This window comes from Pan troglodytes, chromosome 3, assembly GCF_028858775.2.
Source record: "Pan troglodytes isolate AG18354 chromosome 3, NHGRI_mPanTro3-v2.0_pri, whole genome shotgun sequence".
Taxonomy (NCBI): Eukaryota; Metazoa; Chordata; class Mammalia; order Primates; family Hominidae; genus Pan; species Pan troglodytes.
Genome location: NC_072401.2, coordinates 152,883,399 through 152,907,046, shown reverse-complemented (window position 1 = coordinate 152,907,046; position 23,648 = coordinate 152,883,399). Strand labels below are relative to the sequence as shown.

The following is a 23,648-nucleotide window of genomic DNA, read 5'->3' as shown; positions in this document are numbered from 1 at the left end:
TAGAGACGGGGCTTCATCGTGTTAGCCAGGATGGTCTCGATTTGCTGACCTCGTGATCCACCCACCTCGGCCTCCCAAAGTGCTGGGATTACAGGCGTGAGCCACCGAGCCCGGCCTCATAGGTACTTTCTTATTCTGTATATTGATTGAATTCAAGGCAAGACTGACCATGTTTAAGGAGAAACATAATTTTTATACTCAGTGAATTTTATGGGAGAGAAATAGGAACACATTCTGTTTCCTTTCAGGAATTTTAGGTTAAAATCTGATCTTGTTCATCTAAACCTCCTCAAACTAGAATCTCTTAATCCTTTTTCTTTGATAAATTAAACCTAGAGGGCTGGGCGCGGTGGCTCACGACTGTAATCCCAGCACTTTGGCAGGCTGAGGCGGGCGGATCACGAGGTCAGGAGATCGAGACCATCCTGGCTAACACCATGAAACCCCGTCTCTACTAAAAATACAAAAAATTAGCCGGGCATGGTGGCGGGCACCTGTAGTCCCAGCTACTCGGGAGGCTGAGGCAAGAGAATGGCGTGAAACCAGGAGGCGGAGCTTGCAGTGAACCAAGATCGCGCCACTGCACTCCAGCCTAAGCGACAGAGTGAGACTCCGTCTCAAAAACAAAAAAAAAACCTAGAGAAGGCTTTCCAAGCAAGGCGACTCAGTTGAAAAAAAACCTAGAGAAGCCATTTAATATATTATTCTTATCCTTTGAACACTAAAAGCGTTTTTCTTTAAAAGATGCCCTTGTTTACATGGCTGGAAGGGTAATGGAATATATCTGTCATTGTGCTCATAGAAATCACAGGTCTTGAATTCAGTCTGTAATATTCAAAATGAAAGAAAGTGCGTTTATCAGAATTTATTAGTAGAACTTGCATTTGAAAAAAAAAATCATTTTTCTATAAGATTGTAGACCAATACTCCTAACATTCATGTCTTAGTTTTTACTCAGTTTCTTAAGCTTACCTAAATATACCTAGAGAAAATAATGATGACTGTATGGACTAATTATAAGGCGATATGTTCACTTTGGTATAATCATTAATGGTTTATTTCTTTTAATTAATGTCAAATGCACATGAACCATATGATTCATGATTCAATGTCATTTTGAATGCCATTGAATGAATTCTTCACAGTGAATTTATTATTCTATTTTATTGTATTGTATTTTAGAGACAGGGTCTCACTTTGTTGCCCAGGTTGGAGTGCAATGGCATGATCTTGGCTCACTGCAGCCTTAGACTCCTGGCCTCAAGTGTTCCTCCCACCTCAGCCTCCCGAGTAACTGGGACTACAGGCATGTGCCACCATATCTGGCTAATTTTTTATTTTTTTCATTTTATTTTTTGAGATGGAGTCTTGCTCTGTTGCCCAGGCTGGAGTGCAGTGGCACAATCTGGGCTCACTGCAGCCTCTGCCTCTCAGGTTCAAGTGATTCCCCTGCCTCAGCCTCCTGAGTAGCTGGGATTACGGGCACACACCACTGTGCCCCGCTAATTTTTTTGTATTTTTAGTAGGGACCAGGTTTCATCATGTTGGCCAGACTGGTCTTGAACTCCTGACCTCAAGTGATCTATCCGCCTCGGCCTCTGAAAGTGCTGGGATTACAGGCGTGAGCCCCTGCATCCAGCCTAATTTTTTATTTTTTGTAAAGACGGGGTTTCACCATGTTACCCAGGCTGGTGTTGAACTCCTGAGCTCAAGCAGTCTTCTCGCCTCGGCCTCTCAAAGTGCTGGGTTTGCAGGCGTGAGCCACCGTGTCCAGCCAACTGAATTTTTTTCAGAACTAACGTGAAGTCATTTTCTAACTTGTGCCTTTTTACTTCACTGTAATTAAAGAAGGAAAAAAAAAATAGAAAGCCTGACTCAGAACAACACTACCATCTAGGGGCCACTCTCTTAATTGCGAGCTCATCCTGTTATACCACAGAAGAGAGCCCTTGGAGACCAGAGTTCAACTTGCAGAGGTTAAATGATTTGCCTAAGGTCACAGTTACTTGCAGAGCCTAAAGTAAAACCTATCTCTGCGGATTTCCAATCCAGTTCTTTTTCCGTTTATTATGGCAAAGTGATAACATTTTTTTTAGCAGTTAAACAAGAAGAATTGATCCGTTTCATTGGCCTGTAATGGTTGTAGCCTCTAATACTTAATGATTAGAAAGAATTACACAGTATGTATTAAAGCCTTGAAGTTTTATCCTTCAGGAAGAAAAGTCCTGTCAGCTTCTTGGTTTTATGTGGACAATTTATATTGATGTTACCTAGAAACTGAAACATGAATGGATCCACTAATGTGGATTCCTTTTTCTCTTTAATAGAAAATATTCAAAAATTTAGAACATCAGATCTTGTACAGTAGGCAACAGTAGAGCAATCATAAATCTAGATTTTCATTAAAATATAACACAAAACACTGTTAATAGTATTTTGGAGTATAATAGATTAACCAAAGCACTGTTGAGCTAATAGATTTATATTTCAGAGTCTGAGACATATTCTGATTTTTTTAAAGGAATTCTAATTATATGTATACCATGGATTATTTATCTTCAAGTACTGTAAATTAGGCAATAATTAAATGAAATATTTGGTTGTCTGTGTTTCACAAAAATTAACTAACAATACCAAAATATTGGCCTCTGGCTGAGCACTATGACTCACGCCTGTAATCCCAGCACTTTGTGAGGCCAAGGCGGGTGAATAACCTGAGGTCAGAAGTTCAAAACCAGCCTGGCCAACATGGTGAAACCCTGTCTCTACTAAAAATACAAAAATTAGCCAGGCTATGGTGGCATGGGCCTGTAATCCCAGCTACTGGGTGAGGCAGGAGAATTGCGCAAACCTGGGAAATGGAGGTTGCAGTGAGCTGAGATTATGCCACTGCACTGCAGTCTGGGCAACAGAGAGTGACACCGTCTCAAAAAAAAAAAAATGTGTGTGTATGTGTGTGTGTGTATATATATACATATATGTATATATGTGTATGTGTATATGTATGTGTGTATACATGTATGTGTGTATGAATGTATATGCATATGTATGTGTGTACACGTGTGTATATATACATATGTGTGTATATGCGTAGTATATACATACATGTGTATATATACATGTGTGTATGCATAGTATATACATACATGTGTGTATATACATATGTATGTATATGCATAGTGTATACATACATGTGTATACATACGTATGTGTATATGTATACGTATACATGTATACATGCATGCATTTATACATATGTATGCGCATATATATGCATATACACATACACTTTAAATATATACATATACACATATGTATGTATGCAGGTATGTATATACATATACACATACATATATACATATACGTATACACAAATGTATATGTGTATATATACACATATATACTTATACATGCACATATACACATATATATACATACACATATATACGTATATATACATATATGTATCAAAAAAATAATAATAGGGCCGGGATGGATGTTATACACTTCTAGGAGCTGACACCTGCAATAATTTTTCTGCCTTGACTTCTTTTTTTTTTTTTTTCCTGAGACGTAGTTTCGCCCTTGCTGCCCAGGCTGGAGTCCAATGGTGCGATCTTGGCTCACTGCAACCTCTGCCCCCAGGTTCCAGCAATTCTCGTGCCTCAGCCTCCGAAGTAGCTAGGATTAGAGGTGCCCGCCACCACGCTTGGCTAGTTTTTTGTATCTGTATTTTTATTTTTGAGATGGAGTTTCGCTCGTCAACCCAGGCTGGAGTGCAATGGTGTGATTTTGGCTCACCGCAACCTCTGCCTCCTGGGTTCAAGCAATTCTCCTGCCTCAGCCTCCCAAGTAGCTGGGATTACAGGTGCCCAACACCATGCCCAGCTAATTTTTATATTTTTAGTAAAGACAGGATTTCACCATGTTGGTCAGGCTGGTCTCAAACTCATGACCTCAGGTGATCCACCCGCCTTGGCCTCCCAAAGTGCTGGGATTATAGGCATGAGCCACCGTGCCCAGCCAATTTTTTGTATTTTTATTAGAGATGGAGTTTCGCCACTTTGGCCAGGCTGGTCTTGAACTCCTGTCCTCAGGTGATCCACCCGCCTCACCCTCCCAAAGTACTGGGATTACAGGTGTGAGCCACCGCAGCCAGCCCTACTTTGACTTCTTAAATGATCTTAGCAAATGGAAACTCATTACCCTTCATAGCTGTCACACTTGCATTGCCTATCACAGCGTTACGTCAGAGAATTAATGACTCATTAAATTGGTATGACTGGATATTTAAAGATACTAAAGATTATTACTGAAATTTGGAGCTGTGTTAATAGGATTTTGGTTACATTTCTTTTTAAGAAATCATTTCAGAGATACATGATGAAATATTTACATTTGATAAGTTAAATTTGCTTCAAATAATTGGGGAGGAGAAATTGTCAGGAACTGTGCAGTGTTTGACATTTTACCCAACTTGTAAGCTAAAAATTTAGCCTGGCATGGTTTCATGGATGTTAGCAGAAGACATGAGACTTCTGGGACAGGAGCAAAACACTTCATTATAGCAAAAGTGAGAACCAGAGTTTCATGTTCTTATGTGTCAGTTTCCCATACCCCACCAAATCCCGAGGAGGTGATGCAAAGGGCCCATTATACAGTGAGTTGTGTGACAGGAGAGGAACACTGAGATCTACCACTTTTATAGCAAATGGAAGCAAGCTTGCTTTTTTTCCTGGGGGAGACGTTACCTCATCCTTCAAGGTTGCTCACAAGGGTGCAAACACAGCCCTGAGAAGTGGCCAGGGTAAAGAACAGTCAAGGGATTGTATTCTTGGCATACTCAGCAAGAATGTGCAGAGACACTTAGGGTATACAGCACATTGCCTCTGTCACTATTCACTCCTCAGCCTGACACATTCTTGGCCAAACTTAAATTTTTACACAAGTGTGCTACTCTGACAACCACTTCAATTAAGCTAACCAACAGAAGCCAGAACCAAATCCACTCAGTTTGTCTCACATGACGTTTAATTAAGTCTATTATCAAGACTCAAAGCAGCAGATGAAGCCAACCTGCAGTATTGATCTCAGTCTTACTCTCCAGGGTCCCAGACAGCTTACTGTGAATAATTTCAGGGAGTACCAGTAGGTCTGATTTTAGGCAGCCATGAGGTATTCTAGGGCCAGGGTATTTTATTCATTAAGACCTGTACAGAGTTTAAACTGATCTGTTAATCTCTGGTGTCATTGCAATAATTAGACAATTGATGGGCCAGAAAGCGACCTCTGTCCTTAATGGGGAGACATCTCATGACCCATTTTTCTCCTACCCATTTTTCCCCTATATACCAAAATATAACCCCAAAGGACACAAGTCACTTTGATTCAGGACTCGTTGCTAAACCTGATTTGTATCATCACATTGGTTAAGTCACAGGGGCAGTGTCACCAAATAGCTGCAGCTTCGGTTGCCATATACGGTATTACCCAAGACCACTCAGGCATCAAAAGCATATGATCAGTCAGATTGAATCAAGGTTGTGTTGGTCCTGATGTCTGTATACATTCGAATTTGGGTGCTGTTGTTGATGGTATCAGGCACAGCAGAACAGTGCAGGACTGACCATGTTTATGAGAGATTTTCGTTTTCATAGCACATTTCATGGTGGTCTGGACAAGCCCAGCAGCAGGTCAGACTGTTAGCTGCAGCTGCCACTTGATTCAGGTAGTGGTTTTGAATCAAGGGCAGTGGTTCCAGCTGGGGGCAGTTTTGCCCTCCAGGGGACATTTGGCAATGTCTGAGCCATTTTTATTTGTCACAACTAGAGGGAAGGTGCTACTGGCATCTAGTGGGTAGAGGCCAGTGTAACTGCTAAACAACGAATTATCCGGCCTAAAATATTAATAGTGCCAAGGTTGAGAAACTGACCTAGGGAACAAATTGTGCATTAATTATTCCCCTTCCAGCTAGGCATGGTGGTTCACACCTGTAATCCCAGCACTCTGGGAGGCTGAGGCAGAAGGATCGCTTGAGCCAGGAGTTTTAAGACCAGCCTGGGAAATATAGTGACACCCTATCTCTACAACAAATAAAAAATTAGCCAGGCATAGTGGCACATGCCAGTAGTCCCAGCTACTTAGGAGGCTGAGGTGGGAGGGTCAATTGAGCCCGGGAGGTCAAGGCTGCAGTGAGCTGTGATAGCAGCATGGCACTCCAGCCTGGGCGACAGAATGAGACCCTGTCTTTACTCCTTAGTGTGGTCTAAGCTGTTTTCTCCGCAGATGCCGGGTTGTTGCCTTCCCTCCACTGACAAAATTAATACCTATAACACATTTTTCTTCAATCATCCCTTCTTTCATCCAGATCTTTTCTTTCACCTTCTTCTTTCACCCAGACCTTTTGTCCTGATTACTACCCAGGAGACAGTGAAATGGAGATAATCCCTTTCTGGGATTCTAGGACTGTCATATTGTGTGACCCAAATACTGGATAGTCAGGTATGTGGAACAGGAGGAGGTGAGGGTGATATACTCAGTAACCTCTTTAATGCTCAACAATGCCAGTTATCTGCAGATGGTAGGGAGTGTGAAATATTCATCAAATAATCTCACTTTTGGCTCACTGCTGAGTGGCCTTTGTGAGAAAGGGCTCCCCACTGTCAGACTGCAAATAGTTTGGAAGACTAAGAATATGACACATTAGTTTCAAGAGCTATAATTGTATGGTCAAAGTCAGTTGGTCAGACCGAAACAGCAACGTCGTAGCCTAAGAAGGTCTTAACAGCAGTCAGCCCCTCCGCCATGAGTTGCCCTAACAGGAGGCCAAATGGCCAGTGTAGTCAGTCAGTTAGGAGCAAGCGGGCCCATGTCCTGTATAATATGGCCTTATTTACCTCCAGACAAATGGGATAACTTTAGCAGGGGTCACCAAGACTGGCATGCATGAGAAAGAGTTCTTTACTGGGTGCCTAGTCCGCCATGGTGGATGTGTTGCCATTGTGAGGACAATCCAGGTGATGCTGGCTTCATCAGCAGCTTGATTCCACTAGGTGTTATCAGTCACAGGTGTTATCAGCCCTTAACTGTAGTCATCTACATGAATGACCCAGATGTTCTGGTTGGCAGCCACAATTTATTTTCATAGTTTATAGCCTTAAAAGAGATGTCTTTAGTCTGCCTTTCAAGTGGCAGACCAGATGTCTAGGCCATTAGTAACAGCCCAAGTCAGCAAAAACTAGTGTGGTGGCTCACACCTGTAATCTCAACTTTGGGAGGCTGACGCAGGAGAATCACTTGAGTACAAGAGTTCAAGACCAGCCTGGGCAACATAGCGAGACGCCCATCTCTACAAAAATTTTAAAAAGCAGGTCATGGGGACACACACCTGTAGCCCCAGCTACTCAGGAGATTGAGGTAGGAGGATCCCTGAGTCCAGGAGGTTGAGACTGCAGTGAGCTGTGATCACACCACTGCACTCCAACCTGGGCAACAGCACGAGACCCTAACTCTAAAAATAATAATTTTTAAAATAGGGCAAGGTTAATCAAAAGCAGTATTGGCTATGAGAACTGAGTTCCGCCCACTGAGCAGGGACTTCATTCACTTTAGTTGCATGGCTAGCACTGAGGTTGGATTGCAACAGCAACACAATGGATACTATCAGCTTTCCATTCTGCAGAGCCATCAGTGAATCAGGCCCAATCATTTAGGAGACTTAGGTGAAGTAAGGACCCCATTGACCCAACAGGTGCAAGTACACTTCACGCAATGGAGTGCTAGATAAAGTTTTCCAGGAGTTTCTACTACCACTTCATGAAAAACCAAGATGATCCTAAGGCTGCTACATCCCAGAACACACTGTTTTTTATCAGCAAGGCTTGTTTAGTGAGGCATGCGGTCTCCAATACCCAAAGCCCTCCAATAAGCCTAGAAGCACCGAAAGGTTAAAGAGATAGCAGTTTGTCCTTGACTGCCAGAGGGATTAAGCACTGTGAATCCATCCACACAGTCCCAAGAAACTACTTGGTGAACAGGCTCCTGAATTGTTTTGGAGTTTTATCAAACACTCCTGTTGGTGGAGGTGTGATGAAACCACAGTCAAAGTATGAGATTGAGAATTCTGAGTTGTCAAACAACTGGACAGCATCCTCGCTCTCATGTGAAAACTGTGGCCATCAGAGTAGAAACACAAGTGTTTCTACTCTTGTAGAATACTGACACACACACACACACACACGGCAAATGGCAGAGGAGTTTGTTCCATTAACACTTTTCTAAATACAGCAGTGCCCTGAATGGGAGAACCTCCTCTGAATACATGAAGTGCACAAGCATGTACACATCAGTCTCACATTTAGCAGTGGAAAATAGAACGCTGAATTGGCCCAGAGGGACTCACACACTTAAATATAAAAATATTTTTGCCTGGGCGCGGTGGCTCAAGCCTGTAATCCCAGCACTTTGGGAGGCCGAGGTGGGTGGGTCATCTGAGGTCAGGAGTTCAAGACCAGCCTGACCAACAATGGAGAAACCCTGTCTCTACTAAAAATACAAAATTAGCCAGGCGTGGTGGCACATGCCTATAATCCCAGCTACTGGGGAGGCTGAGAAAGGAGAATCACTTGAACCTGGGAGGCAGAAGTTGCGGTGAGCCGAGATTGTGCCATTGCACTCCAGCCTAGGCAACAAGAATGAAACTCCCGTCTCAAATATATATATATATATATATATTTATAAATTTAAAAAACCTTTTTCTCCACTGCAAGTTTTGCCCAAACCCTGTCAGTTGGATTTGGATGCTTTATTTCCTTATTTACAGTAGGCACTGGCAAACTTTTCTCTGTGAAAAGCCAGATAAATAGTTTTGGCCTTGTGGGCCAAGAAGCAAAAGTGGGATGTAGGCACATAACAAGAGGAAACAAATCTCCACAAAATTATTAATGAAGCTCAAACTATCATGATAATAATTGAGTACTTTTTTGTAATACAGATCTACTAAATGAGGAAAAAAATGGAATTTTTTTCTTTTGGGATGGGGAATAACATTTCATTAAATTAGAGCTTAGTGATTCCCATTATAAAAATGAGTTGCAAATTTTCATCTGTGAACAGTGACTTGTAATGAGATTTTATGTATTTCTTTTTTTTTTTTTTTTGAGACGGAGTCTCACTGTGTTGCCCAGGCTGGAGTGCAGTGGCGCAGTCTTGGCTCACTGTAACCTCCACCCACTGCAACCTCTGCCTCCCAGGTTCAAGCGATTCTCCTGCCTCAGCCTCCCAAGTAGCTGGGATTACAGGAGCATGCCATCACGCCTGACTAATTTTTGCATTTTTAGTAGAGACAGCATTTCACCATGTTGGCCAGGCTGGTCTTGAACTTCTGACCTCAAGTGATCCACCTGCCTTGGCCTCCCAAAGTGGTAGGATTACAGGCATGAGCCACAGTGCCTGGCCTGTATTTCATTTTTGAAGATGTCTTTTCAAAGGTAAAATGTGTGGTGCTCAAAATATTTGAGCGTGGTATCGCTGCAGTTTGCAGTGTGCACCGCAGTGTGAAGTGATGAGTGCACCACCTCAGTGTGAACTGCACCTGCACCACTGCAGTTGTAGTGTAAAAAGCAGCAAGTGGGCCAGGGGCTGTGGCTCATGCCTGTAATTCAGCACTTTGGGAGGCTGGGGCAATAGGATCCTTTTGAGTCCAGGAGTTTAAGGCCAGCCTGGGCAACATAGTGAGACCCCATCTCTATTTAAAAACAGATTAAAAATTTTTTAAAGCAGAAACACAATATTTAAAGATAAATGAGTATGATCATGTTCCAATACGACTTGATTTGTGGATATTTATGTTTATTTTGAATTTCATATAATTTTCACACGTAGTAAAATATTTTTTCAAATCTATAAAAATAGAAAAAACATTCTCAGCTTGCAGACTATACAAAAATGGAAACTGGCCAGATTTACCATAGGCAGCAATTTGCCAACTCAGCCTGGACTAAGGATTATATCACATAGATGGTTAGCAATTATAACTGCAGCTGCTTTTAAGATCATAGGTGAAGAAGTCCCTGATACAGAAAATCAGAGCAAGGACACAGAATGCTAAAAACTGAAATTTAGGAAAACTTTACCTGCAAAAGATTTTTTTTTTTTTTGAGACAGATTCTGGCTCTGTCTCCCAGGCTGGAGTGCAGTGGCGCAATCTCGGCTCACTGCAAACTCCTCCTCCAGGGTTCAAGTGATTCTCCTGCCTCAGCCTCCCAAGTAGCTGGGATTACAGGCCCACGCCACCAAGCCCGGCTAATTTTTGTATTTTTAGTAGAGACAGGGTTTTGCCACGTTGACCAGGCTGGTCTGGAACTCCTGACCTCAAGTGACCTGCCCAGCTTGGCCTCCCAAAGTGCTGGGATTACCAGCCTGGCCAACATGGTGAAACCCCATCTCTAATAAAAATAACAAAATTAGTTGGGCATCGCGGCACACGCCTGTAATCCCAGCCTCTCAGGAGGCTGGGGCAGGAGAATCGCTTGAACCTGGGAGGCAGAGGTTGCAGTGGGCTGAGATCGCGCCTTTGCGCTCCCGTCTAGGCGACAAGAGCGAAACTCCATATCAAAAATTAAAAAAAGAATATACTGCCTACGTAACACTACTTAATCAGAAAAAAACCCTAGTAAGACATATTCAAGCAAAATTACTGGATTTTAAAGAAACAGAAGGCTGGGCGTGGTGGCTCACGCTTGTAATCCCAGCACTTTGGGAGGCCAAGGTGGGCGGATCATGAGGTCAGGAGATCGAGACCATCCTGGCTAACACGGTGAAACCCCGCCTCTACTAAAAATACAAAAAATTAGCCGGGCGTGGTGGTGGGCACCTGTAGTCCCAGCTACTTGGGAGGCTGAGGCAGGAGAATGGCGTGAACCCAGGAGGCAGAGCTTTCAGTGAGCCGAGATCATGCCACTGCACTCCAGCCTGGGCGACAGAGCAAGACTCCGTCTCTTAAAAACAAACAAACAAACAAAAAAAAAAAAACAGAAAGGCTGGGCACGGTGGCTCACGCCTGTAATCCCAGCCCTTTGGGAGGCCGAAGCAGGCGGATCACAAGGTCAGGAGATCGAGACCATCCTGGCTAACACGGTGAAACTCCGCTTCTACTAAAAATACAAAAAAATTAGCCAGGCATGGTGGTGGGTGCCTGTAGTCCCAGCTACTCAGGAGGCTGAGGCAGGAGAATGGCATGAACCTGGGAGGCGGAGATTGCAGTGAGCTGAGATCGTGCCACTGCACTCCAGCCTGGGCGACAGAGTGAGACTCCATCTCAAAAAAAAAAAAAAGAGAAAAAACTGGGGGGCCTCTACCCAAAATCGAAGACTTTTAAAAGAAATTTAATTATCATACTTTTCACTAGCAATGCTTTAAGTTATTTTTTTTTTTAAATGGGAGTAGCATATTTAAGATGCTTAAAGAGTGAGCCAAGGAGCTAAGGATGCAGCAAAAGTGACTTTGAGATATAAAGTACTCTGACAAATTATACTCACCATGGAAGAATAAGAACTTCCTAAGGAACCTACCAAAGAACATGCTTCAGACAACCAAAATTAACTAGAGAGCCATCAATCTAAAGACTGGTGGTGGGCATTAAACATAGTTACTTGTGGCCAGGCGCGGTGGCTCATGCCTGTGATCTCAGCACTTTGGGAGGCCAAGGCGGGTGGATCACCTAAGGTCAGGGGTTCGAGACCACCCTGGCCAACATGGTGAAACCCCGTCTCTCTAAAAATACAAAAAATTAGCCGGGTGTGGAGGCCGGCGCCTGTAATCCCAGCTACTTGGGAGGCTAAGGCAGGGGAATCTCTCGAACCCGGGAGGTGGAGGTTGCAGTGAGCCACGATCACGCCACTGCACTCCAGCCTGAGGGACGAAAGCGAGAGGTCGTCTCAAAAAACAACAACAACAACAACAAAATATAGTTACTTGTAGCACTGAGACTAAATGAAGGCTAAGAGGGAGAGTAGCCAAGTGATGGCTGTATACTCAAGCAGTTCTGACACAGTGCAACTATGAAAACTTCCTGGGGGAAACTGGGACAAGCACATGCCCACAAAAATTGTAACTGTTTTCAGTAATTACTTTGATCTCCCCTTCCACACTCTTCCACATTTAAGAACTAGTGTCATTACATTAGCCCCACCCAGGTAATTCAGGATATTCTCCCTAGCAGTTTTTCCCCCTTTTCACATTAGTATGCACTTTCATTAGTGATATTGCTCAGCTGTTCAAATTAAATAAGCAAAAGCCCATTTCAAATTGAATATTCATTTTGCTACTAACAACAGCCATGCCTTAATACAAAGGTCTTTTAGTCATCTGTTTTTGAAGGGTTGTGTATCCCTGATCACAAAACTTTTCCTATGAGAAACTAAGGTAAAATAGTTCAAGTAAAATCAATAAAGAAAAGCCATCCAGCCGAGATCATGCCATTGCACTCCAGCCTGGGCAACAAGAGTGAAATTCCGTCTCAAAAAAAAAAAAAGGAAAAGCCATCCAGATACTTAAAGTGAGAAATTTGCAACACCCCTTACAGTGTTTTTCAGTAGATGGGTATGTTAACCACCTTCGAGTTGGTCTCTGGGAAGGAAACTGAATTAAATCCATCAAATAAGCCAAACCATTTTTTAAAAATAAAATATGGCCAGGTGTGGCGGCTCACGCCTGTAATCCCAGCACTTTCAGAGGACGAGGCAGGTGGATCATGAGGTCAGGAGATCGAGACCATCCTGGCTAACACGGTGAAACCCTATCTCTACTAAAAATGCAAAAAATTAGCCAGGCGTGGTGGCGGGTGCCTGTAGTCCCAGCTACTCGGGAGGCTGAGGCAGGAGAATGACTTGAACCCGGGAGGCAGAGGTTGCAGTGAGCTGAGATTGTGCCACTGCACTCCAGTCCGGGCGACAGAGCAAGACTCTGTCTCAAAAAAAAAAAAAAAAAAAAAAAAAAAAAAAAGCATTATTTTGGAACCTCTTTCAAATGAGCCCTTCTAAAAATAGAATACTATGCCAACCCCTATTCCAAGGTGTAGCAGATTAGAGCTTGATTATGGATTATACTATTACCTTACTAAATGATATCCAGCCTCAGTGCATCAAGAGGAAAACCACCATTTATGTAATAATCAGTCCTCATCCCATGACCTCTTTTTCTACCCTGGGGTGGGAGCCCCTGCCATTTGGGACCCATATCTATGTCTAAACCAGCCTTTAGTAGAAAATAAGGCATTTGTTTCTTGGCTAAGGGACATTAATAGGGAATATCACTCATTCCTTTATTCAACAAATATTGAACTAGGCAATGATGATCTGACAATTAATCAGTGCCCTACCACCACCAAAAACACTGTCCTCATGGAATTTTTCTCATAGACACGAGTAAACAAAACTGTGGAAAAAAATCACAAGTGTCAGAGGGCACCACCAGATTCTATGGAGGAGACATTATTAGAACAGACTTCAATTCCTCATTCAGGTTGCTTAAAAATAAACAACAAACAGCAGAGACTTCAAGGAGGTGAAATAAACACTGTGGCCATGTAAAGGAGAATATTTCAAGCACAGGGAAGAGCAAGGGGAATAGGAGTAAGAGACGAAGAGCAAGGGGAATAGGAGTAAGAGACAAGTCAGATGCAAGATCACATGGGATCTTTGAATGAATCGTCTAAAACAGATTTTCAGGGCCTGGTATAGTGGCTCATACCCGTAATCGGGAGGATCACTTGAGGCCAGGAGTTCCAGACCAGCCTTGGAGCCTTGGGAATATAGCAAGACCCCATTTCCACATGAAATATTTTAAAATTAGCCAGCCATGGTGGCACACACCTGTAGCCCCAGCTACTCAGGAGGCTAAGGCAGGAGGATCACTTGAGCCCAGGAATGCAAAGCTGCAGTGAGCTGATTGTCTCACTGCATTCCATTCTGGGCAACAGAGTGAGATCCTGCCTATAAAAAATAAAAGACTTCCACAAGATAGGACATAGACAAGGTAGGCAGGAACAATCCAAGTAGTAATGGTGGCTTGTTTCAAATAGCAGAAGATGGTAATAACTGATTAGACTCCAGATATATATAGTTTGAATCAACTGTGAATGGTCAAGGATGACCACAGAGGATTTTGGCCTAAGCAACCAAAAGGGTGGGTACAATTGAGATAATACCATTTTAGAACACTGTATGTTAAATGCCTGTCTGACATCCAAGTGGGGATATCAAGTAGGCACTTAGACAAACCTGGATGTCCCAAAGAAAGGTATAGGCTAGAAATATAAAAATCTCCATTAATTTAAAACCAAGAACCTAGGGAGAGTATAGAAATGTCTAACGACCAAGCCCTAGGGCCTTCTTTTTTTTTTTTTTTTTTTTTTTTTGGAGACGGAGTCTCACACTGTCTCCTCAGCTGGAGCGCAATGGCCCAATCTCAGCTCACTACAACCTCTGCCTCCCAGGTTCACGCAATTCTCCTGCCTCAGTCTCCCAAGTAGCTGGGATTACAGTTGCACACCACCACACCCGGCTAACTTTTTGTATTTTTTAGTAGAGACAGGGTTTCACTGTGTTGGCCAGCCTGGTCTGTAACTCCTGACCTCGTGATCCACCTGCCTCAGCCTCCCAAAGTGCTGGGATTACAGGCATGAGCCACTGCACCCGACCAGCCCTAGGGCCTTCTAAAACTGATTAAAAGTCTAAAAAATGAACTAGTAAAGGAGTAGCCAATGATGTAGGAGGAAAAGCTTGAGTCGAGGATCTGGAAGACAGTTAAAATCAGGAAGAAATCAACTGTCAAGAGTCACTAACAGAGGTCAAGTAAAAGACCTCTAGTAAAAGAATGGACCACTGAATTTAGCAACAAAATCACTGCTAATCTTGACAATGAAATGTCTTGGAGTGGTGTTGGGAGGAAAGCCTAACTGCAGCAAATTGAAGAAAAATAAAATAAAAACTAAAAAATGTGGCTGGGCACCATGGCTCACACCTATACTCCCAGCACTTTGGAGGCTGAGGCAGGAAGATCCCTTGAGGCCAGGAATTTGAGACCAGTCTGGACATAACAGCCAAGACCCTACAAAGAACTTAAAAACTAGCAGATTAGGCCTGGTGCAGTGGCTCACACCTGTAATCTCAGCAATTTGGGAGGCCAAGGCGGGAGGATCACTTGAGGCCAGGAATTCAAGACAAGCCTTGCCAACATGGCGAAACCCCCATCTCCATTAAAAAATGCAAAAATTAGCCCAGCATGGTGGTGGGTGCCTATAATCCTAGCTACTGGGGAGGCTGAGACACAAGCATCGCTTGAACCTGGGAGATGGAGGTTGCAGTGACCCAAGGTCGCACCACCACACTCCAGCCTGGATGACAGTGAGACTGTCTTTAAAATAAAAAAAGCTGGGTGTGGTGGCACAGGCCTGTGTCCCAACTACTCAGGAGGCCTGAGAGGGAGGGCTGCTTGAGCCCAGGACTTTAGGGTTACAGCGAGCTATGATCACACCATTCTACTCCATCCTGGGTGACAGAGTAAGATCATGTCTCTCAAATGTAATTTTTTTTTCAACAGTCTCATTTTGTAGCCCAGACTGGAGTGCAGCTCACTGCAACCTCCACCTCCCAGGTTCAAGTGATTTTCATGCCTCAGCCTCCCCAGTAGCCTCCAAGAAGCTGGGATTACAGGCGCCCCGCCACCACACCTGGCTAATTTTATTTTTTTTAGGTGAGACAGTGTCTCACCATGTTGGCCAGGCTGGTCTTGAACTTCTGACCTCAAGAAATCCACCCACCTCAGCCTCCCGAAGTGCTGGGATTACTGGCATGAGCTACGCACTTGACCATTAAAATATATTTTATATGTAAAAAAGTTTTAAAAATTAAAAAAAATTAAATGATACCAATATATAAAAAATTCCTTTGAGCTTTGCTATAAAGGGACTTAGTAAGGTGCTCTGGGAGGGTATACTAGTATTTGTATGGTGATGGAAGGGATAGCGAGGAATTGATAAAGGTGTGAATTGCTGAAGCCATGAGGCTGATTAGGCAAAAACAAAAAGGCTGTCTTATGTCTTAGCACAATCCATCCAGTGGTATGACAGAAGGTAGCATGATTAACACATGCATAGGTGGCAGAGTATAGGTAACAGAAATTTGTGGGGTTCTTTTCTCTGCTTTAAACTTTTTTAGTGATTAAAGGAAGCAAGGTTATCAGCTAAGCAAGAAATGAGAAAACTGAAGGCTTGAGAAGAGGTAGAAACTGAATGAATGAGTGACTATAGGTGGATAGCACTAAATGCCCACTTGGTAACAGCTTCTCCGCCCCATTTCAGTTTCACAGTAAAGGTGCATAGTAGTATGTTTATATCCAATTTGTCTGGGTCAGAAAAGTTTACCAGCTGTCAAATTTACTGTCTAATCCACCAAGCTGTCAGATTATTTTTAAAAAAAGAATGTTCAGAAGCAAACCATCACAAATAGCACTTTTTATTTGCCACTATTTGAAGTCTGAACTTTAAACAGATTCTTGGACTGGTGGTTCATATCCATCAGCTCGTTCAACTTTAGCACCTGTCTCGTCCCCAGTGGCTTTTCCAGAACTACTGCCTTCACCATGAAGCTCCATGAGCTTTCCCACTAAAAGGCAAAAAAAAAAAAACAAAACTGTTAGTATATCTTGAAATAATGGTCATCACTACTATGCAAGCATGACAGGAAGAAAAAGAAGGCCATGATATGGCCCCACACTCCTCCTCCACCCAAAAACAATGTATTTGGCCCTACAGGAATCATGTGATTTCTCACTTACATTCAAACTTGGGCTTCTTCAGCATTTTTACTTTTCTAACGAAGACATCATGGAGAGGATAAATAGATTGGCAAGCCTTTTCTATGTCTTTTCCAATGCTGTCTGGAATCCTGCAAACCAGTAACAGTAAATTTTTTTCTAAAAGTCCTAGTTCTCAGATATAAGATAAGCCATTTCCTTTAAAAGTAGAGAAGCCTTGGAATAAACCTACACATAACACCTACCTCATTTAACCTGCATAAATCCTCCTGTTAAGCCATTATTTACCTTTCACATGTAAAGGATAGATGATCTGAATTACATAGCTAGCTAGTGGCAAAGTTAGTAGAGTCTTCTGAGTCCAAGCCTTATGCTTTTTCCATTACACCCTCTTAGCTAACTGTATATTGCATGGGAACATCAGAAAAATGTTGTTATCACTGGCCATCATCTGGGACCGAAACTTTTTTCATCACTTATTCCCGTGCATCATTAATCATGAAAGGTTTTGTCTATTCAGTGTATTTTTTTCTTTGTGTGTGTATATATATATATATACGTATATTTTTTATTTTTTGGGACAGGGTCTCCCTATATTGCCCAGGCTGGCCTCAAACTCCTGGGCTCAAACAATTCTACCACCTCAGCCTCCTGAGTAGCTAGGACTCCAGGCATATCCCACTCCACTCAACTTATTCAGTGTATTTTCCAAGTAGGGGAAAAACATTTCCTGTCCTTCAACTCCATCTACTGTGAGACAGCTTCGTTCAAAATAAATAAACACGAAAAAACTTATCATTTACAGAGTACTGGCAGATCACCTGAAGTCAGGAGTTCAAGACCAGCCTGGCCAACATGATGAAACCCCGTCTCTACTAAAAATTTAAAAAAATTAGCTGGGCATGGTGGCAGTCCCCTGTATTCCCAGATACTCAGGAGGCTGAGGCTCAAGAACTGCTTGAACCCTGGAAGCAGTGGTTACAGTGAGCCAAGGAGGATCACAACACTGCACTCGAGCCTGGGCAACAGAGCAAGACTCTGACTCAAATAATAATAGTAATAATAATCATATTTACTGAGTACTTAACACTCTTTCACTTAAAGAGATATAGCTAGAAGGATTCACAGACAGGATTTCAACAGACCTTTACCTTGTCTCATATGCCTTCTCTCATCTCAGGAATAATCCAATACTCAAGGTTGTGTTGTGTGAGGAAGCAAAGAAACACTTACAATTTATTGACCACTTCTTTCAAGTCATTTGTCTGCACCTCTCGGGTCATGATTTCCATCATCTTCTTCCGGATTTGGCGGACCTGTTGGTGCTGAGCATAAGAGGTCTTCCGTATCTGATTGTTGCGTTTTTTAGTAAAACCAACACAGAACAGACGAAGCAAGTAACCATCGGTAGTCTTGACATCAACGTGAGCTTCAATCATTGTCTGGAGAAAAAAGATACCGTCAGATTTAACAGGTTTTACGTTATCCATTTATCCCTCAAGTTCTAATTTTAAAAAGGTGGATTGTCAAACACTCATTATTAAATATAAAGTATCCTAATATAAGTAACATCTCTTAAGTTTACAGAATTAACTTCCTTGAACTTACCAAGTTACCCCCAAATTCTTACCCAATTAAATAACCAGGTCCTCTCAACTGCCCTCCCTCCTCCTTTCTACCCTCCATTAACACTACCACTATCTTGACGGCATCCAAACCCACATCCATTGCATATACATATACCCCTTTAAACAGCTCATACCCCCTCAAGTGTAAAACTACACCAGAGGAAAACAGGTCTGAGAGGATCCATGGTGTTCTATGGTATGAACATCTACAGTGATTATGCCATTTTTCAAAAAACTGTGTTGTAAATAGGTGACTGCTATAACTCTAAATGCACACTTTGAAAGACGTCTTTTATGTTCCAAACTAAAGCCATGCTGATGATTAAATACCCAATTTCAGAGCTAAAATATAATTAAAAACCCCTAGTTAGTGGTCATATTATTGCCTAAATTGAAAAAACAAAAACCATCTTGGGTAGTGATGAAAACTGATTTACCTTGTTTGCATTTTGTAAATTTTATACCTTAGTATAAAAAAAAACTAATCAAATACAATTTACAGCTAAGGGACCTTAAAATATTTCTAGAAATGTAAACCATAAAGCCTTAGAGGAATGTCAGGATAAATATAACGGTATTAACGGTATAATCAGTATGTATCATTTGGGACTGAAACATTTTGTCATCATTCATTCCCACATACAAAATATTCGAACTGTGCCAGGTGCAGTGGCTCACGCCTGTAATCCCAGCACTTTCAGAGGCTGAGGCGGGCAGATCACTTGAAGTCAGGAGTTTGAGACCAGCCTGGCCAATATGGTGAAACCCTGTCTCTACTAAAAATACAAAAATTAGCTGGGCGTGGTGGCGGGTGCCTGTAATCCCAGCTACTTGGGAGGCTGAGGCATGAGAATCGCTTGAACCCAGGAGGAGGAGGTTGCAGTGAGCAGAGATGGCGCCACTGCACTCCAGCCCGGACGATAAGAGACTCAATCTCCCCAAAACAAAAAACTCCCACAAAATATTCCAACTGGATAGTTAGCCAGACACATCTGAAATATTTTCATTTCATCCTCACAATTCAATAAAATGACACTCTTATCTGCACTTTACAAATAAAGAAACCGAGGCTTAGAAAACAAGTTACTTTCCAACGAGAACACAATAGGGAAATGGAGCCCAGATTTTAACCTCACTCCAGAGGCTCTGCCACAATTATGCTCTATTGCCACAGTTAATCAACATTCACTCAATTCTGAGGTCAAAAAACATCCTTAAGACAGGCAAAACCACCCACCTGCACCTAAACGTTCCTCAAAAAACCACTAATCTATGCAGCAAGAAAATCTGACTTTGATGATACACCACTATTAAATCTTAGATTTAAATAGTAAGTAAAATATGGTGTGGCAACCCCAGAGTTAGCACTCAACAACGGCAAGAAAACAAAAATTTAAAATGAACTTTGTGGACATTTCACTGGTCTCAATAAATAAATAAAATGAACTTGCTCCTTCCAGTCATCAAACCATGCTATCCTTGGTCAAACACCCATAGCACAACCACTCTAAGGAACTTTGGGTCTCACCTGCCATTTTTTGACCATGGAACACATTTTGTCACGGGTAAGATCCATGCCATGGAAGTTAGTCAGGCAGTTTTTACCCTGAACATCTTCAGTAATCAGCTTGAATTTTCTAAATGCAACTTCATCATTCTGCAAATCAGCAAGACTCACTTCAAACACACGACCCTTGAGACCATCAGATGCAATTTCTACAAGAGAAAAAAACAAGTATCTTAACATTTAGGAACCATATAAGCAAAGTCAAGCCTGTAAACTGAGGGTAGAAATTAAGTTAATGGTAAATTATAAAGACCTTAACCTTTGTTATCAAATCTATCCAGACACCAGTGACTTATCAACAGAACTTATTAGAAGCTCAGAACTACCCATGGCACATTTTCTTAATTCAAAAAACACCATCTTGCTTCTCCAAGTGCTGTACTAAAAATGATCACCACAGGTGCCAAGGCTGCAACCAAGAGCTGACATTTCCTTAAAGTCTCCCACCACAGGACCAACAACAGACCAAGATGCCTGCTACAATATACAAGCACCAACTTAAGGAAAATACAAACCAAGAATAAACTACTTACTGGTTCCTTGGGTCCTGGTGACGAGCGTCTTTCCAATATTTCTTATATTGAACATAGCAGGTGCTTTCACATCATACCAATCTTTCTTAGAAAATGGATCAACCCTGGATTTTAAGAAGATGCTTAAGTTCCATTGCAGATCAATTCTTACTGTATTTTTCACTGTTAATGTTATTTCCCATTAATATTTTAAAAAGCTAACCGACAATTTGATACCAAAGTATATCTCACAGTGAGGTGAGGGGAACAAACATAAATCTAGCTCTTCCCACTGTACGTTTCACTGCATGCATCAGACTTTGAAAGGTTATGTCCACTTCCCACCCTCATCGGTCCGTCCACTACACAGGCACTTAGAATAACATGCATCGGTCCTTCCACTACACAGGCACGAGTAACATGCAATCTCATTAACTTTGCTGGCACGTAATGGCATGTACTGGTAACTAAGAGCCTGCATGGCCCCAAAGCTTAGCAGGAGCTCGCAGATTCCAGCGGGACCAAGCAAGGGCGAGACTGACGGGTCCTGAATGGATAGAAGGGTGCTTTCCTCAACTCCTGCTGTCGCAGTGCCATCAAACACTCGCAGAATTGAGGCAGCTCGTGAGCCCACAAAACTAACATTCCAGCCGAGTCGCGCCGGCAAGCCGGCTCAAACGCGACGCGCGCCAAGGACCAGAAGGCCTGGGAAAGGCAGCCGACCTGCCGCTACTCAACACCGACCCTCCAGGCCGCGTTCCTGGGTGCACCAACCCGCCACGGCCCGCACAATCCGACTGGAATCCTCGCCATCCGGCCTACGCCGCGATCTAGGACCAGCCCGCCGATTCCAGCAGACCCCCAAAAAGCAAGACGCCACGACAGTCGCGACTTACACTTTCTTCTTGGCTCCCTTTTTGCCGCCTTTCGTAAGGCGCTTGTTCTTGCCAACCGCCATGGTGCTGGTCAGAGAGCCAAAAGGGCAGAAGTGGGAGTCGCGCGAGAACTTAGGCGTACGGGGGCGGGGCGCGCCGTCTACGTGACCTTTGCCCTGTCATTCTTCCGGCCTCAAGAATTCCGGGACAGTAGAGAGCTCCACTCTTTCTACTGTGGTTGCGACATCGCCATCGTGTGTGGGGAGGCCGCGCGGCATGCCGCGGGCTCACTGGAGGCTGCGCTGTGTAGACCAAGGCGTCGGTGGCCTGACGTGCAGGCGTCTGGTTACCTGTGGTTTCTGTGGCTGTGACGTCGGGAAGTAAGTTTCTGTAAAACGAGACGCCCACTCAACATCGTTCAAAGCTGAACTCACCGTCTAACCCCCAAACCTGCTTTTTGAGAGCATTGGCTTTGGAGTCAGTCAGCGGATCTGATTCAAATGCCGGTTTCAACAGGGCTTTGCTTGAGACCGACCTCTCCACGCTTGTTTCCTCATGCGTAATATGGGGGTGATAAAACGGTCGGCTTCATGAGGTTTCATAGGGCTAAATGAGCATCACTCCAGAGATGCTAGCAACGTTCTGCTTGTTGATGTGGGTGCTGGTTCATCTCAGGTGTTGTTGCTTTGCGAACATTCACTAAGCTCTACGCTTATTTGTGTCCTTTTCTATATGTCTGTTATATATTGATTAAAAGGTTTTTTTAAAATAGAGTGAGACTGAACTCGTTGGCTCACACCTGTAATCCCAGCACTTTAAGAGGCTGAGGCAGGGGAATCAATTGAAGCCAGGAATTGGAGACTAGCCTGGGCCACACAGCCAGACCCCGTCTGTACAAGAAAATGATAAAATTAGCAGGGCGTTGGCCGGGCGCGGTGGCTCACGCCTGTAATCCCAGCACTTTGGGAGGCTGAGGCGGGCGGATCGCCTGAGCTCAGGATTTCGAGACCAGCCTGGCCAACATAGTGAAACCCCGTCTCTACTAAACATACAAAAAATTAGCCGGGTGGGTGCCTGTAATCCCAGCTACTCGGGAGGCTGAGGCACGAGAATCTGAGCTCAGGAGGCGGAAGTTGCAGTGAGCCGAGATCACGCCATTGCCTGGCCAACAAGAGTGAAACTGCGTCAAAAAAAAAAAAGTGAGATCTCCAAATGTTTCCATTTTTGCAACTAATCCAACCCCCCTCCCCCATTTTTTTTAACTGTAGGGGTTAACAGAGCACATCCTGGCAAGGTGTGGCTGGCTAGCTCAAGTGTGCAGCCCTCGGAAAGCATCTGGCCCATCCAGGCTTGGTACTCAGCCAGTGGTGTGTTGAGTTCCCTTCTCTAACTTCCCCTCTGGCAGAAAACCCTGTGACCAAGCCAAAAACCAACCCTTACTTACAAGGCCCCCTGCAAGCTTTTAAACTTACAATCCCTTCCAGTCCTGCTAGCCTCCATCCCCTACCTCCCACTACACCCACCCCCCAAGACAACCTTCCTAAACCTCTAGTAGGGTCCTGAAATCTTTCAGTAATTCCATAAATCTCAGTTGCCTGGAGGATAAATTCAAAGTCTTAGTTTCTAATAGTATGAATGTACTTAACACTACTGAACTCTACACTTAAAAAAGGTTAAGGTAGCCCTGCCAGGTGTCTCAGGCCTGTAGTTCCAGGTATTCAGAAGGCAGAGGCAGGAGGATCACTTGAGGCTAGGAGTAGGACTCCAGCCTGGGCAACATAGTGAGACCCCATCTCTTTTTTAAAAGATGGTTAAGATGGTTAATTTGGCCAGGTGTGGTGGCTCGTGCCTGTAATCTCAGCACTTTAAGAGGCCAAGGCAGGAGGTTTGCTTGAGCTCAGGAGTTTGATACCAGCCTGGGCAACATTACAAGACCTCATCTCAACTAAAAATAAAAAAAAATTAGCCCGGCATGATAGCTCATGCCTGTAGTCCCAACTACTCGGAAGGCTGAGGTAGGAGGATCCCCAGCACTTTGGGAGGCCGAGGCAGATGGATCACCTGAGGCCAGGAGTTCGAGACCAGCCTGGACAACATGGTGAAACCCTGTCTCTACTAAAAATACAAAAATTAGCTGGGCGTGGTGGTGCACACCTGTAGTCTCAGCTACTCGGGAGGCTGAGGCACGAGAATCACTTGAACCTGGGAAGTGGAGGCTGCAGTGAGCCGAAATCACACCACTGCACTCCAG

The 23,648-nt window shown here is 43.4% G+C and overlaps 1 protein-coding gene and 2 non-coding genes across 3 annotated transcripts; all 3 read right to left on the bottom strand.

Annotated features, from left to right (window-relative positions):
* Window positions 1-16,493: 16,493 nt before the first annotated feature.
* On the bottom strand, window positions 16,494-21,785 carry RPS3A (ribosomal protein S3A). The gene is made up of 6 exons (XM_001153182.7): window positions 21,419-21,785; window positions 20,544-20,647; window positions 19,972-20,159; window positions 18,049-18,257; window positions 16,837-16,946; window positions 16,494-16,664 (listed from the first exon to the last, which is right to left on the bottom strand). The coding sequence occupies exons 1-6, from the start codon at window positions 21,478-21,480 to the stop codon at window positions 16,543-16,545; spliced, it is 795 nt and encodes a 264-aa protein (XP_001153182.1). The 5' UTR covers window positions 21,481-21,785; the 3' UTR covers window positions 16,494-16,542.
* Window positions 17,232-17,296, bottom strand: LOC112209096 (small nucleolar RNA SNORD73). Its single transcript, XR_002943765.1, has one exon. It is a non-coding gene; the product is annotated as a small nucleolar RNA SNORD73 (small nucleolar RNA).
* Window positions 18,997-19,077, bottom strand: LOC112209095 (small nucleolar RNA SNORD73). Its single transcript, XR_002943764.1, has one exon. It is a non-coding gene; the product is annotated as a small nucleolar RNA SNORD73 (small nucleolar RNA).
* Window positions 21,786-23,648: the final 1,863 nt, after the last annotated feature.

Coding starts and splice junctions, on each gene's coding strand:
- RPS3A (XM_001153182.7), bottom strand. CDS start 21,480: ATGGCGGTTGGCAAGAACAAGCGCCTTACGAAAGGCGGCAAAAAGGGA. Junction 20,648..21,418: donor AAGGGAGCCAAGAAGAAAGT/GTAAGTCGCGAC, acceptor CTTAAAATCCAG/GGTTGATCCATTTTCTAAGA. Junction 18,258..19,971: donor CCATGGTCAAAAAATGGCAG/GTGAGACCCAAA, acceptor TTTTTTCTCCAG/ACAATGATTGAAGCTCACGT.